The sequence below is a fragment of the Marmota monax genome, unplaced genomic scaffold, assembly GCF_021218885.2.
Source record: "Marmota monax isolate L192 unplaced genomic scaffold, Marmota_monax_Labrador192_F-V1.1 WCK01_AAM20220418_F8-fsc00060, whole genome shotgun sequence".
Classification (NCBI taxonomy): domain Eukaryota; kingdom Metazoa; phylum Chordata; class Mammalia; order Rodentia; family Sciuridae; genus Marmota; species Marmota monax.
The window spans coordinates 10,636,628-10,650,168 of NW_026692826.1; the positions used below are offsets into that span (position 1 = coordinate 10,636,628).

At 43.7% G+C, this 13,541-nt stretch overlaps 1 protein-coding gene across 8 annotated transcripts in view; it reads left to right on the top strand.

The window, feature by feature from the left end:
- The window catches only part of Atp9b (ATPase phospholipid transporting 9B (putative)), a 255,181-nt gene that overhangs the window by 198,549 nt on the left and 43,091 nt on the right, over positions 1-13,541 (top strand). For 6 of the 8 annotated variants that reach the window (XM_058580694.1, XM_058580696.1, XM_058580691.1 and 3 more), the window contains 3 exons: positions 2,288-2,344; positions 2,463-2,575; positions 5,628-5,876. In XM_058580694.1, the coding sequence (XP_058436677.1) occupies positions 2,288-2,344; positions 2,463-2,575; positions 5,628-5,876 (419 nt within the window). The remainder of the gene's footprint in view (positions 1-2,287; positions 2,345-2,462; positions 2,576-5,627; positions 5,877-13,541) is intronic. The other 2 variants (XM_046448635.2, XM_046448636.2) reach the window with 1 other exon arrangement.

Here is a 13,541-nt window from a genome sequence, read left to right on the forward strand (position 1 = left end):
TGTTTGTTTTTTTGTAGTCAGCTGGCTTTGACAAAGATGTCAAAGCATTCTTTGGGAAAAGGAACAAACTGTAAATAAAAAAAAAAAAAAAGATGCTGTGCAAGAAATGAAGTTGAATTCCTTCCTTCCATCATAAACAAAATAGAGTAGATCACAGACCTAAATGTAAACATTAAAATTGTAGTATTTTAAGTTTCTCAGTCTTCAGAAATTATTCTGAGTTTTCCCTTTCATTCTTCTCAGTTCGGAATGAATAAGCAACCAATAAAAGGCTTTTAGGAATCTAAATATAGAGCTTTACAAGGTGGCTGGGCCCCATGGCTTAGTGGTAGAGTGCCTGCTTCACACATTGAGAGACACTGGGCTCTATCCTCAGCACCACATCAAAATAAATAAAATAAACCTAGAGCTTTACAGCTCAAACCTAAGACATCAGTAATCTTTTAAATGATTTTCAACTAAATGTACATATGTAATAGTACATTGAGTATCTTAGCATCTGTCTAGATATGTCTGTGATAATGAGCACTACATTTCAATGGGTCTCTGAGCCATGTACACAGAATCACTCTCAAGATTTTCCTAAAGGGTGGTAAGAAGCAAAGCATAATAAATAGCATTGTAGAAGTTGAGAGCCTCAGCCCTGAAATATGTTCAGCAGGCTTAAGAAAGACAGTAACCAGGGCTTGGGTTGTGACTCAGTGGTAGAGAGCTCGCCTAGCATGAACGAGGTACCAGATTTGATCCTCAGCACCACATAAATGAAAAATAGAGATATTTTGTCTACCTAAAACTTAAGAATAAATATTTTAAAAGGACAGTAATCAGAATGCTGGGTTAGAAAAGTAGACACTTCAGAGCCCCAGCATCTTTGTCTAAAAGTGGTCTGAATGGAGTGATTGTAATCCTGTGTCTTTGTTTGGGGAAATACTTGTTGTTCATGTAGATTTATTGCATTTGGAAAAGCCAAATTTTTCTTCTCTAATAATTTCTGAAAAAGGATGCCCCAAATTAAATGGTATATCATGATTCATTACAAGCAATAACTTGAGTAGGTCACAGTCCACCCCCTTGCTTCCTGGCCACCATGAGATGACTGCCTTCCTCCTTCGTTCCTCTGCCATTAAATTCTGCCTTATTCAGACCCAGAGCCAAGGAGTAGCTGACCACCGACAGAAAGTCTGAAACTATGAGCCCCACAGAAACTTTCTCTCCTCCAAGTTGTTCTTGTCAGGCATTTGTTCACAGTGACGAAAAGCTGACTAAGGCAGCCCATACACGTAGGTTCAGAAGATCTTTGATAGGGTGTCTGCAGCCGTGAGCCAGGAGGCCCCCCTACTGTACCTCCAACACAGCTGAGGAGCATCTCAGCCCACCTAGCTGCTGCCTGCAGTGATATAAATTACTCTTCAAAGACAAATTATTCATTAAATCCAAAATATTTTATTATACTAATATTTAATCTCAAAACTTAAATATGGAAGCATCAGCAAATTTCATGTGAATAATAGAACTTGACAGTTTTTTAATAAGGAAACAGGTGTCAAAGTTGGTTTATCACCTGGCAAATGGTTACATAACTACCAAACCCTAACAACACAATTTAGGGCATCCTAACAACTTTGTGCCTAAACTTCTCTCTTGATTGTGATAACTGTTCACATTGCTGCTTCCCCACGTCACCATCCATGCATAATCCCTGTCTGAGCTCCTGAATGGCTACAGAAGCACCAAGGGAAGAAGAGGTTCTACAGTGGTTCATTGCTGCACATTCTTTCCATATTCATAGGGCAGTGAAGCTCCTATGTTCTGTGAACACATTAAGTAAATCACTTGCATCTCATGTGTTTTTGTATATTGCATGAAATATGCATGACCCAGCTTTTCTACAGTCCCGATGATTATCCCTTTTGATGCCTCTGATGTAAATAAGCACCTCCTGGTAGCTGTCTTTCCAAAGCTCCCCAAAGGAGAGTGTGTTCTATCTTGCAGGTGATACCAAGGTATGCCCAGAACTCACCACATCTCTAATGTCTGTTCCTGGGCCTCACAGTACATAATTTTTCAAGATAGGCTGTCTTATAGCTGATGGGCATGTCGACTAGGTTCCCATTGGTGTCTTCCTCAGCTGTGCTCTCCACTGTGACTGTGAAGATGGTGACCCTGCTTCCTGGTGTTATGCCTGTCTCTTTCCGAACAGGCAGAAGTTGCATTCATGCCATATAACAGATCTGGGAAGCAGAACCTAGAGCTCTTCATTTAACTAGAGCCCTGCCCACTGTTGCAGGTGGAGCACCTCTCCTCCCACGGTCAGCATCAACACAGCGAGAAGAACAGCATGCAGGTACCTGGTACATCAGCAAAACATCCTGGTTGCACAGTTAGCTCTCTGAGAACAGGCAGGTGCAGACCAAGATCCAGAGCTGAGGCCTTCCTTATGCAGTGCTGTGTTTTTGTCCTAGGAACTCTCACCCAGAATGAGATGACATTCAGGCGGCTCCATCTGGGCACTGTCTCCTATGGAGCTGACACAATGGATGAGATCCAGACCCACGTCCTGAGCTCCTACGCACAGGTACGTGATTCATTTCTCCAGGAGCTATTCTCTAGGGAGGAGCTAAGACCCTGTTGAGCTACACTGAGCCTGTGTTATATCTCTGATTGTTATATCTTATTACAGTATCACTTAAATCATTAATTCTAATATTTCAATCCAGAAGTAGTTTTCAGTAAGCATTTCTATATCAATGTAGTCACAAAAGGGATAGAGGGCCTAAATCAATTACTTATATTTTTTCTTAGTGAATTATTTGTTAAAAAAGGTAATTCAATAAGCAGAATTTTGAAGAATACTCACTAGATAACTGTCTTTAGTATGTTTCTTAACGGTCCCTTTGTTTTTCTACATAATAAATGAAACTTGAGCTCAAAATTTTAAAGAAATTCTTTTTTCATTAAACAAAAATATAGTTCTATGAGTCCTCATATACCTGTCATTCGACACTCAACAATTTTCAGTACCTAAAGGATTCTATAGTTATTCTTTCTCATCATGTTTTGAAGTGATGCTCAAAAATCATACTATTATCTGAAAATTATTTATTACATGTCTATAATAGACAAAGATTTGGGGTTTGGTAAGATTTACAACCTCCCAAGAGTTCTCTGAGGTGTCGGCAGGAATTGTGTGTGCTTTTTTTGTTTTTTTGTTTTTTTCTGTACAGGAGATTGAACCCAGAGGCACTTAACCACAGAGCCACATCCCCAGCCCCCTTTTTAAATTTTATTTCTATTTATTTATTTATTTATTTATTTATTTATTTATTTAGAGATAGGGTCTCGCTAAGTTGCCGAGACTGACTTTGAACTCGCAATCCTCCTGCCTCAGCCTCCTGAGCCGCTGGGATTACAGGCCTGTGCCACCACTCCTGGCTAGGAATTATGTGCTTTGAATGTGAGGATGACCTCTGTGATCTATTCCTGGGTCTGGCTGCTTCTCACAGTATGTGTTTCTAACATTAAACTGTGTGTAGATCAAATGGAAGGTTCTCACAGCCCTGGCCCCAAGTAGTATTTGAATCTCATTCATTTGGATTTTTTTCTACCTGTCATAATTTTGAAGTCACTGATTCAGTATAATTAAACCTAGCAGTTCAAGGCCATGTATTTAACCTGCCAGGTACAAAACTGTGGTCTGTTACGAATTTCCCCTTCTTAGGTCATTTCTCTGCCTGTTTGTTGGTTTGCTCTGAATGCAGTAATCATATCACCTTGAGTCCAGACCTTGGGTTTCAAGAAGTGCATAGCTTAGCTGGGTGGTCAGAGCTCAGGTCTTGTTGGCCAAACTTGTGACCCTGGCCCAGAGCCAGGGAACGTCTTACATGTACTCATTCTCTCCAGAAGGCTTGGCGCAAACTAGGCTGAATTGCACTTTGCCTTTGCAGTTCTCCACTGTGACAGGTCAGAATCCCATTGCCGGTAGTGGGTACTACTATTTGGAAACCTCTCCTCTGAGTTGCTACCAGTCGGCATGTATTATACCCTTGAGGGTTGCCACATAAAAAGACCTCATTTTCGTGTGTGTGTGTGTGTGTGTTCTTTGTATTTATTTATTCATTCATTCATTTGCAGTGCTAGGGATCAAACCCAGGCCCTCATGTATACTGGGCATGTGTTCTACCAGAGAGCCACATCCCTAGCCATAGATTATTCATTAATAGAAGAGAAATCTGAAACAAAGGAGTAAAGCTTCCCTTCTCTCCTAGAATTCTGTGTCTATATTGAAGTAGTGCCTGCGTACATCTGTTTTTCTAATCTATATTATCCATGAATATGGTTTTAGTGGTTCCAAATAAGTCATTTTAACAGCAAAAGTTAAAAGCAGAAAAGATCAAAAATGGTTACAAAGACAGATATTTAAAGTTTATACCTAAGAGGACTTTAAAGGTCATTTCTACTAAAAGCTATCTATCTGTACACAGTACTTTGTGTGTGAAGTTGATGTCATCCTTGTTTTGTGTTCTGCTTTGTTAGTGAGATGACAGTGGTCTAGTAGATCCACTGTAATGCAGCACAGATCTTTTATAACCTGGTTACATTCCCCTCTGGAAGCACTTGGTGATGGAGGGCATAGTCTTTAATGGAATTTGTGTGGAATTAGATTGTGTAGGCATCAGTAAGCATAATTCAGAAAAGGGGAGCGGCTGGACCTCTCTGCTGCAGGGGCAGTGGCATTGGGAACCCAGTGCAGGTGTGGGGCTGGCAGCTCTGGAGGGCAGTGAAGGGCAGTGCAGGCCGAGCACCAGGTAGACCCTCTCTAAGCAGTAGAAGACTCGAAGTTCAGTGGCTCTCTACACCCAGTCCAGTTTCTTAAGATTGTCATGAACTGTCTGAAGTTACTAGGAGAAATGAGTGCAGATCCTATTGGGGTCAGAACAGTGTTCTGCAACATGCTGCTCAGGCAGGAGGTGAATCACAGGAGTTGTCACTTGGGGTGACAATTAACTCACACTGCTGGGTCTGATGAGAGCCAGACGTAGTCACTGCACACAGTGGGCAACTGCTTTGAGGTATGAGGGGTCATTTCCTCTGAAGGAACCCACAACTTCACACGACTGCATCTCATTACCATTAGATGCAAACCTGACGTGCCAGTTCAGAGACGTACAGCCAGGTATGCTTGTGGTATGCAGGGAGGAGTGTTACAAGCTCCATCCAACTCTCAGCTTTATACCAGTTTGTCCATAGCATTGTTTGAGAAAGCAGAAAGATGTTGTGGCCGTTGCCATTCCATTTAGTTGTCTAACTTGCTCTGTGTTCAGAAGCAAAGAACAGGAATTATTCAGGGTACAGCAAAGTCATGCCACAGATGAAGTGAGGTAAAGTAATAAGAAGTGGTCGGGTTTTAAGTTATAGCAACTATCTTGGTATGCTCAACAACCTAGAAATCCCAAAGCACTTTACATTCCTAAGACAGAAAAGTAGCTCAGCTGTGTAGGACACAGACAACCACTCTTCTTACCCTAGCAATTTCTTTTAGCTTACAAAATAACAGGTGTCAATAATCCCTGTGTCAGCATCTAGTTTTCTTTTTGGCCCATAATTACGTAATATCCTTCATCTTAAAGGTTCATCCTCAAACTGGTGGAAACAACCCCAGTTCAACCCCACCAAGAAGAGCCCAGTCTTCAACTCCCAAAGTCAGGAAGAGTGTCAGCAGTCGAGTCCACGAGGCAGTGAAAGCCATCGCCCTATGCCACAACGTGACCCCCGTGTATGAGTCCCAGGCTGGTATCACTGGGGAGACTGAGTCTGCCGAGGCAGACCAAGACTTCAGTGACGAGAACCGCACCTACCAGGCGTCCAGCCCGGACGAGGTGAGTTGCGCTCCTTAGAAACTCTTGCTTCAGGAAGTTTTTCATGGTGCAGAGCCCTCTGACCTCTGTGCGCTGGCTCTCTCTGGCATGGGGAGCAAGGACAGCGTCCCAGCCCCCATAACTGCTCCTTCTGCAAAGGTGAGAGCTGCCTGCCCGGTCTAGTGCATGCACTCCTTGGTCCTAAACTGTTCCTACCTCCCAAGGTAGCTGAGGATTAATTACAGGAAATAACATGAGAAAAACATGAGTTTTGAGTTTTATAAACTAACTTGTGACCAAGGCAGATCTACATAAAGCTGTTGAAACTTGGGACTGTTATACACTCTGTCATCCAGTTTTTTCCCTCATCTCCAAATGAATCATCAGACTTACATATTAAATGTCCAGATATTTTGTCAGAATTTAGATACAGTGTATCTATTTCAAAAGAGAACTCTGCTGGGCATGGTGGCTGACGGGAGACTGAGACAGGAGGATTGCATGTTCAAGACCAGCCTCCCAGCAACTTGACAGGACCTTGTATAGAAATAACAAGGACTGGGAATGTAGCTCAGTGACAAAACACCCCTGGATTTAATGCCCAGTATTAAAAAAGATAGAAAATTAGTATCTTAAATAATTTCAAAATTTAAGAGACATGGTAAAAATCTTAAATAAGGTAAATTAAACCTTTCTACCTTTACATCATTCTTAATAATTTTTAGAGTGGTAAAATTCATTACTAAATCTTTTTAATACCTCTGCAGTCTTAGCATATTTCATGTACAGCTTGGTATATACTCTGTGCCCTCGAGGAACTCGAGATAGAGTAGTCAGACCAGCTGTGGAATCAGGGTAAATAAACTGCTGCTTCAGGGACCTTGTCAAACTGGGTCACATATGTGAGTAATCGGAGGGAAAATGCCTGTAATCAAAGTGAAAAGAGGAACTCAGACCCGTATGCTCAAGAGAGGGGGCTGTTGGTTCTGGCGAGCAGGTTTATTGCAGAGGAGAAGTCTCTGCTCTGTAAAGCATTTTAGTCCAGAAGCAAGGTGTGCCTCTCACCCACCCTCACAGCGCTGGGCTGTCAAGTGTGGAGGTATCGCAGGTCTCACCAGTCCTTTTCTAGAGCATATCCAAGAAAAATGAGAACATGTGTACACCCAGCTACTTGAACACATGTGTTCGCAGAATTGTAGCCAACAGGTGGGAACAGCCCCAACTGTAGGTGGAGGGGCAGAAGGTGGTCTGCCCACACAGCAGAGGAGCAGCCAGTCCTGGAAAGAATGCTGCAGCATGGAACCTGGGGAATGTACGTTCAGTCACAGGAGGCCACATGACCTGCGATTCCATGTATACAAAACGTCAGAACAAGGAGGGTGCCGGGAAACAGCCAGGGAGTGATGGCAACAGGTCGGGACATCTTTTTAGGGAGAGAAAACGTTCTAAAACTGACGGTTGTGATGAGCGCACAGCTCTGTGCATGTACAGAACCCAATAAGTTTGAATGGTGCTGTGGTGTACAGACTGCAGCCTCACAAAGCCACAAAAGAGAAGCTTCAGAGTGAGTAGACAGGCCACACAGATAGGAGGAAAGGGCACTGACCCCAGGGCTGCTGCACAGCTAGCCAGCAGACCTGAAGGAGTGTGGGGCACAGGGCATCGAGGACAGAGAGGCCTGAGAGCACACAGGTCCCTGGCAGTTTACACTGCCGAGGAGAGCAGAACCTTGCCTAGAGGGGTGACAGCAGGTGAGCACAAGGAGGGTGGTACGTGTGCCACGGAGTGCAGCACTTGACCCATATGTCTATTTTGCCAGTGACGGTCACACAGAAGATACAGCTTGAGAAACTTGTCAGGAAAGGGTCCTCATGAACACCCAGAACAAGTTCCCCACCCCAGGAAGATGGGAGTGAGCAGATATTTGTGCGCAGAGAATGGAGAGGGAGTCCCACTCCTTCCTGGTGCGGAGGGCCCCACCAGGGGTAGGACGTCACCCAGAATCGGGTCTCCCTTATCTCCTGCAGGCTCTGGAAACAGAAGGGTTCTACTTGTTTGGGTTAGAAGAAAACAGTGCCGTCATTTCCTTTCTCCACAAGGGCGCTGTGACTGTGTCTTTCTTGGGGCAGGATGGGGTTTCATGTCAGCAGAGCTCTCAATTCTGTCTGGATGCAAACAGGTGGGTGCCTAGGCTTTTCCCTTAGTAAGTCATCTTTTAACACATACACACTAGCACCTGACTCCACCAGCGCCAGTCATTCTTAAGAGGTGTGGGGCTGGCCGCTGTCCAGAAATGAGGAAAGCTGTGTCCTGCAGACCGTTCTCTGAGCTTGCCGTCAGGGTTGAAGACTGATGCTGATATGAGATAAATGGGTGGTCGTGAAGACGTGTCACCCTCTTCTGGTGTTCTGAGGTTCTCCAGTACTTCTGGAGGTAGTGGCTCTTGGTGGCTCCTCCTGAAGTTGGTCCTTGGGACTTAAGACATATGGCCCCAGTTGCCTTTTTCTGGCACATAATGATAAGGAGTAGTGAAATGAAAGCCTAAGTGTACCAGCAGACTTGTGATCCTTTACAAAGCGAATGTCACTGCTGTCTTTGAAACAAGCCACAGCACTGGAAGTTCAACAGGAGCCGATTCCTGAAGTGTGGCAAGGCACATCCAAAGTTGAGAAGGCGTTTGTCCTCCTGGTACATAACGAAACTGACGAGGAACCGGGTCTTTCTTCTCAGAGGACACTGACACAATCTGCGATAACTGGAGTTTGTTGAACTGTTGGGATTTCCCAGAGGCTCCAGAGTGAACTCCGTTGTGGAAAGAGGGGAAGCTGGGTATGGAACTGAGCACCATTCCTTGCTCCTGCTTTCACTGCAGCGACTTCTCAGCCCTGCAGCTGATGGCCCAGCGTTCAGGTCCCCTCTGCCACAGTCCCACTTGTCTCCTGAGTCATGTCGATCAGTGAATCCGCACCGTCTCTGGTAGCTGCTTCAGTACAACTTGTGGGATCGTGTGTGTGTCAAGGTCTGTTGTTCAGTGGTAGGGAACTTAGGAGAACACCATGTCTCCACAACCAGGAGCAGAGAGGGGACCCAGAACTGACAGGCTGGGTGGGTAAACATACAGGACTCACCAAGTGCCATCTTCTTGGCTGAGGGCCACCAGGTGCCACCTTCTTGGCAAAGACTTTGAGACAGAAGTTATAACTGCCTTGTGAAGGGAAGAAAGCCTTTTCCTGGGAAGACAGGGCTGAGTGCTTTCACTGCAGCGACTCTTCTCTGTATGTGCTGTTGCCGAGCTACTAGAGGTTCTCACTCGCATGATCCCACGTTGGCAAAGAGCTACTTCCTGGCCGTAAGCATCGGGCGCTGGGGCCGGAGACCTTCCAAGGAACACGTCATTGAAGATTTTAAAATACTGCACTGCGGGGGCTGGGGTTGTGGCTCAGCGGTAATGTACTCGCCTAGCACGTGCGAGGTGCTGGGTTCAAGCCTCAGCACCACATAAAAATAAATAAATAAAACAAAGGTATTGTGTCCAACTACAACTTAAAAAAAAAAAACTGCACTGTGTGTTTACCTTATTTCCTGCCACAAGTACAAATTTTGTTAAAAGTATGTGGGACTTTTTTTTAAGTTTTTACGTATCATAATACCTTTTAAACCTTAACCTAGGAATTTGCAATAGAGGTTTCATTGATTCAGAAATTACTAAGAATTTAGAGAAGTTATAACATGGAAATTATTAATCTTATATGTAACTTTTTTGACCTGTTTGGAAATTGGACAGTTATTGAAAGTTGCAGAACATTAAGTAATTTTTTTAAATCCCTGATATATATTTTAAATCTGAAAATGAAAACAGTGAACTTCATCATAATTTTTAAAGAGCTGTATTGATGCAATGTTTGCAAATCCCCAAAGCCTCAGGAAAATAATCTAAATGGTTCATTATTTAGCTTATTGAACTTTGCTGCAGTTAGGTTGACGGATGATAGCAATGTTTCCCAATCACCCAAGTACCGTTTTAAAAGCATTTTTTATTGAATAAAGTGCTTAGAATATTGCACCCTGGAGCTTTATTTAGGGAAATGGTTCGATTGATGTTTTCTGTTTAACCTCAGCTTTGACCTATCACAACATATATGGTTAATAAGCTGCAGCATCATTTAAGAGACCTGACTAGTTCCATGCATTCCTTATCAATGCCACACTCTTACAGCCCTCTTGGTTATGGTGCCAGTGTCATCTCATCCAGAGAAAGAGTGTCATTTGTTAGGCAGAATGCCCTGGTGTTTGAGTCTCTGGCTGCCACCGTTGGCTGTTCTTCACAGTGTATGCAGCCTTGCTTCCCATTTTCCTAGAAGCAGAAAGGATCTTTTATCTTACCTACACATGCACACAGATGAATTTTTATTAAACAAATAATGGAATTCTGGAGGAATTCATCATAAGTGCAAAGGTCCTCGCTTGCAGTGGTGTGAGTACCGGGACGCTGGAGGTGTGCAGAGAGTGGCACTGGTGTCTGTGTGGACAGCCTTGTGGTGTTCAGGACGGGAGGCTGCTTATGCCCTGCCCATTGTTTCTTATGATAAGGGATCAATATTTCATTTTCTCTAAGAGAGCAGAAGGTTCTGCTTCCTGTCGTTTGTCTCTCTCCAGGCTCAGCATAGCCCCAGCCGAGAGATGTCAAGTGCTCCCTGGAAATTCCTTCCTGATTTACAGCCCGTCCCTCTGGTTGGCACACCCATCCCGTGCAGTTGCAGTAAGCCTGTGTGGAGTACATACATGTCTTATGTGATCATGAAGGACTTTAGCTCAGGTCCTCCAAGGATCGGGGCCTAGTAGGACAGACCTCAGAGACTCTGCTGCTCTGGTCCAAGCAGGTTGGCTGTGGATTTTAATGTCCGCCTGGCTCTATAGCACCCTTTCCCCACTGTGGCTACATGTCCTCCCAGCAGTAAGTTCTGCGTTTAAATATCATGCCAAAATGTGGCTATCGTTGCCTTGCTTCAGCACTGATGTGCAAGAATCAGCTAGAATTAATGACAAACCACAAGTGGGTTACTTAAAAATAGAGGAACATTACGTCCTAATAGCATTGCTTTTGGATTTACAGAAGTCAGTGCTAATATATGGGGCGTGCTGTATTTTTTAATTCACTTTATTGTGTGTGCCCATTGAAGCAAGACTAATTGTGGTGTCTGTCAATATATTTGTGAGGCGCAAATCACTGTCAGTGGCACAAAGCCTTCACTCTGCGACCTTCAGGACCAGTGGAGAGTAAATACTACGGGGCCTGTCTGTGAATATCGATCAGCAGCTTTTCCAGATGATCAGATTGCATTTTAAGTTAATAATCCTATTAAATTAGAACAGCGATTGTGATAACCACAATCAAAAATGATGAGTTGTCAGTGATTAAATTATGATTTATAAAGTACATAGTAAAAATGTATTCTCAGAGCAGAGCTGGCAGCCACATGTATATAATTGCTAATATGATAAGGGAAATTCTGCTAGGCTTTTCAAGAATAATTGCACAGAAGGTTCTGGATAATGGAATTACAGAGGAAAATTGATAAAAATCTTGCTCGAGTTTTACTTCCTCCGTGTGAGGTGACTCTTGGGTGTACCTTTCTGCACTGCTTGCCCAGTGTGACTGACTGTGGAAACACAGAGCTGGGCCCAGCTGCCCAGTGGCCTGTGGAGAAGGTGACAGCTCACGCTCTCACATGAGAAGGTTTTTTTTTTTTTTTTTTTTTTTTGGTACTAGGGATTGAACTCAGGGGCACTCAACCACTGGGCCACATCCCCAGCCCTGTTTGGTATTTTATTTAGAGACAGGGGTCTCACTGAGTTGCTTAGCACCTCACTTTTGCTGAGGCTGGCTTTGAACTCACATCCTCCAGCCTCAGCCTCCTGAGTTGCTGGGATGACAGGTGTGTGCCATCGCACCCAGCAAGGCTTTTTTCACACATTTTAGTTATTGGTTTACCTTTGTGTTATTATCAGTGATCACATAATGTTTCAGAAACTTCTAAAATCTCAGTAATCAGAGAAATAGCACTTGAAATGCAGTAAGCCTCAATGTTCTCAGCTGTTATTTTATGTTTCAGAGAAAAATACCCCAGGGATTATGTCCTGTTATGTCAGGCAGCAGTGAATTCCATTCTAATATAGATGCACTTGGTGACTGTTTGATAAGCCACTCTCCCAGTGTTTTGAGTACTTAACAACATTGTCTAAACAGATAACCTCAGTCTCACCAGAAAGCCATGCTTGAGTTCAAGACAGGCTTGGCCACTGTGTGTTCAGTGGGGTGGCCTCTGGCATCCCTGACATCACCCAGACAAAAGGCAAAGGGGCCAGGGTTGTGGCGCAGTGACAGGAGTGCTTTCCTAGCATGTCTGGGTCCTGAGTTCTATTCCCAGTACCACCCAAAAAGGAGCAGGGAGTGAGGACGGGGGATGTTCACTCTCAGCTCCCAAATGCAAGGGCTGTGCTGACTGGAAGAATAAGTAGCCAGAGGCCTTCTGAGCCAGACCTGGGAGTTGCCACACACTCCTGTGTGTATCCTGTTAAAAGACACCACACGCAGTGTGCAGTCTGGCCAGGCACAGAGAAGGGTGACCTCAGCAGAGCCTGTTAAGAGGGCTGCTGTCCAGAGGCCCTGATGGAAAGCTCTCAGGAAGCACCAAGGGGCGTCCAGGGCGAGGGGTAGCCAGGGAGGCTCCAGTTCCTCTGCATGGGAATGCTTTGCAGTCCACCAAGAAAGGGGAACATTTGACTTTGCATCCAGCCAGTATTAGGGAGAAAAAAAAAGACAAGAACAAAGAGAGAAACACAGCAAGTGACATTGAGAAAGCAGCTGTTCAGAAGCTGGGTCTTTGACAGGCTGGTGAAATTGGAAAATCATTGGTAAAAATGGCAGGTGAGGGCTGGGTTGTGGTTCAGTGGCAGAGCACTTGCTGCACACATGTGAGGCCCTGGGTTTGATCCGCAGCACTACATAAAAATAAGTAAACAAAATAAAAATATTGTTAAAAGATAACTAAAAAATTTAAAAATGTATTTTAAAAAATGGCAAGTGAAACAAACCTGAATGCAAAAATCTCAGTAGAATAACTAGTCCTAGAAAACTAAGAATTAGCAAATTTGGGTCTAAAGAAACCTGAACAGACCAGAGAAAATTTTCAGAAAAACATCAAAACAGCTTTAGAACCAACAGTTTTATAGGTCAATGGTTTTGAGCCACAAATAAGTCCTACGCTGTAAACAACTTTCTGGAGCAAGAAGTTTCCAGAGCCATCCAGCTCATCCTAGGAAGCCACCTTCATCCTAACCCTGAAGTCTTACCAAGATTGTGTGTGTGTGTGTGTGTGTGTGTGATTATATATTCGTTACTAGAAAGAAATTTACAGGTGACTCTTATGAATAGAGGTAGAAATCCTAAAAGACAATATTGAGTTAAATCTTACAGTATATTAAATGAATAATATGTTATGGCCAAGTAGCAAGTATAAGAAGGATTCGGTGGTTAATACAACTTTACAAATCAGGTCATTGGAGACTCCGGAAAAAATATTTATGTTAAAATTCAGTAAATATTTTTGATCAAAACAAAACTAGCTCAGAAATATCTGATGGTAGTAAATTCAAACCAGAAAGGCACTTTGCTCACATGGCTTG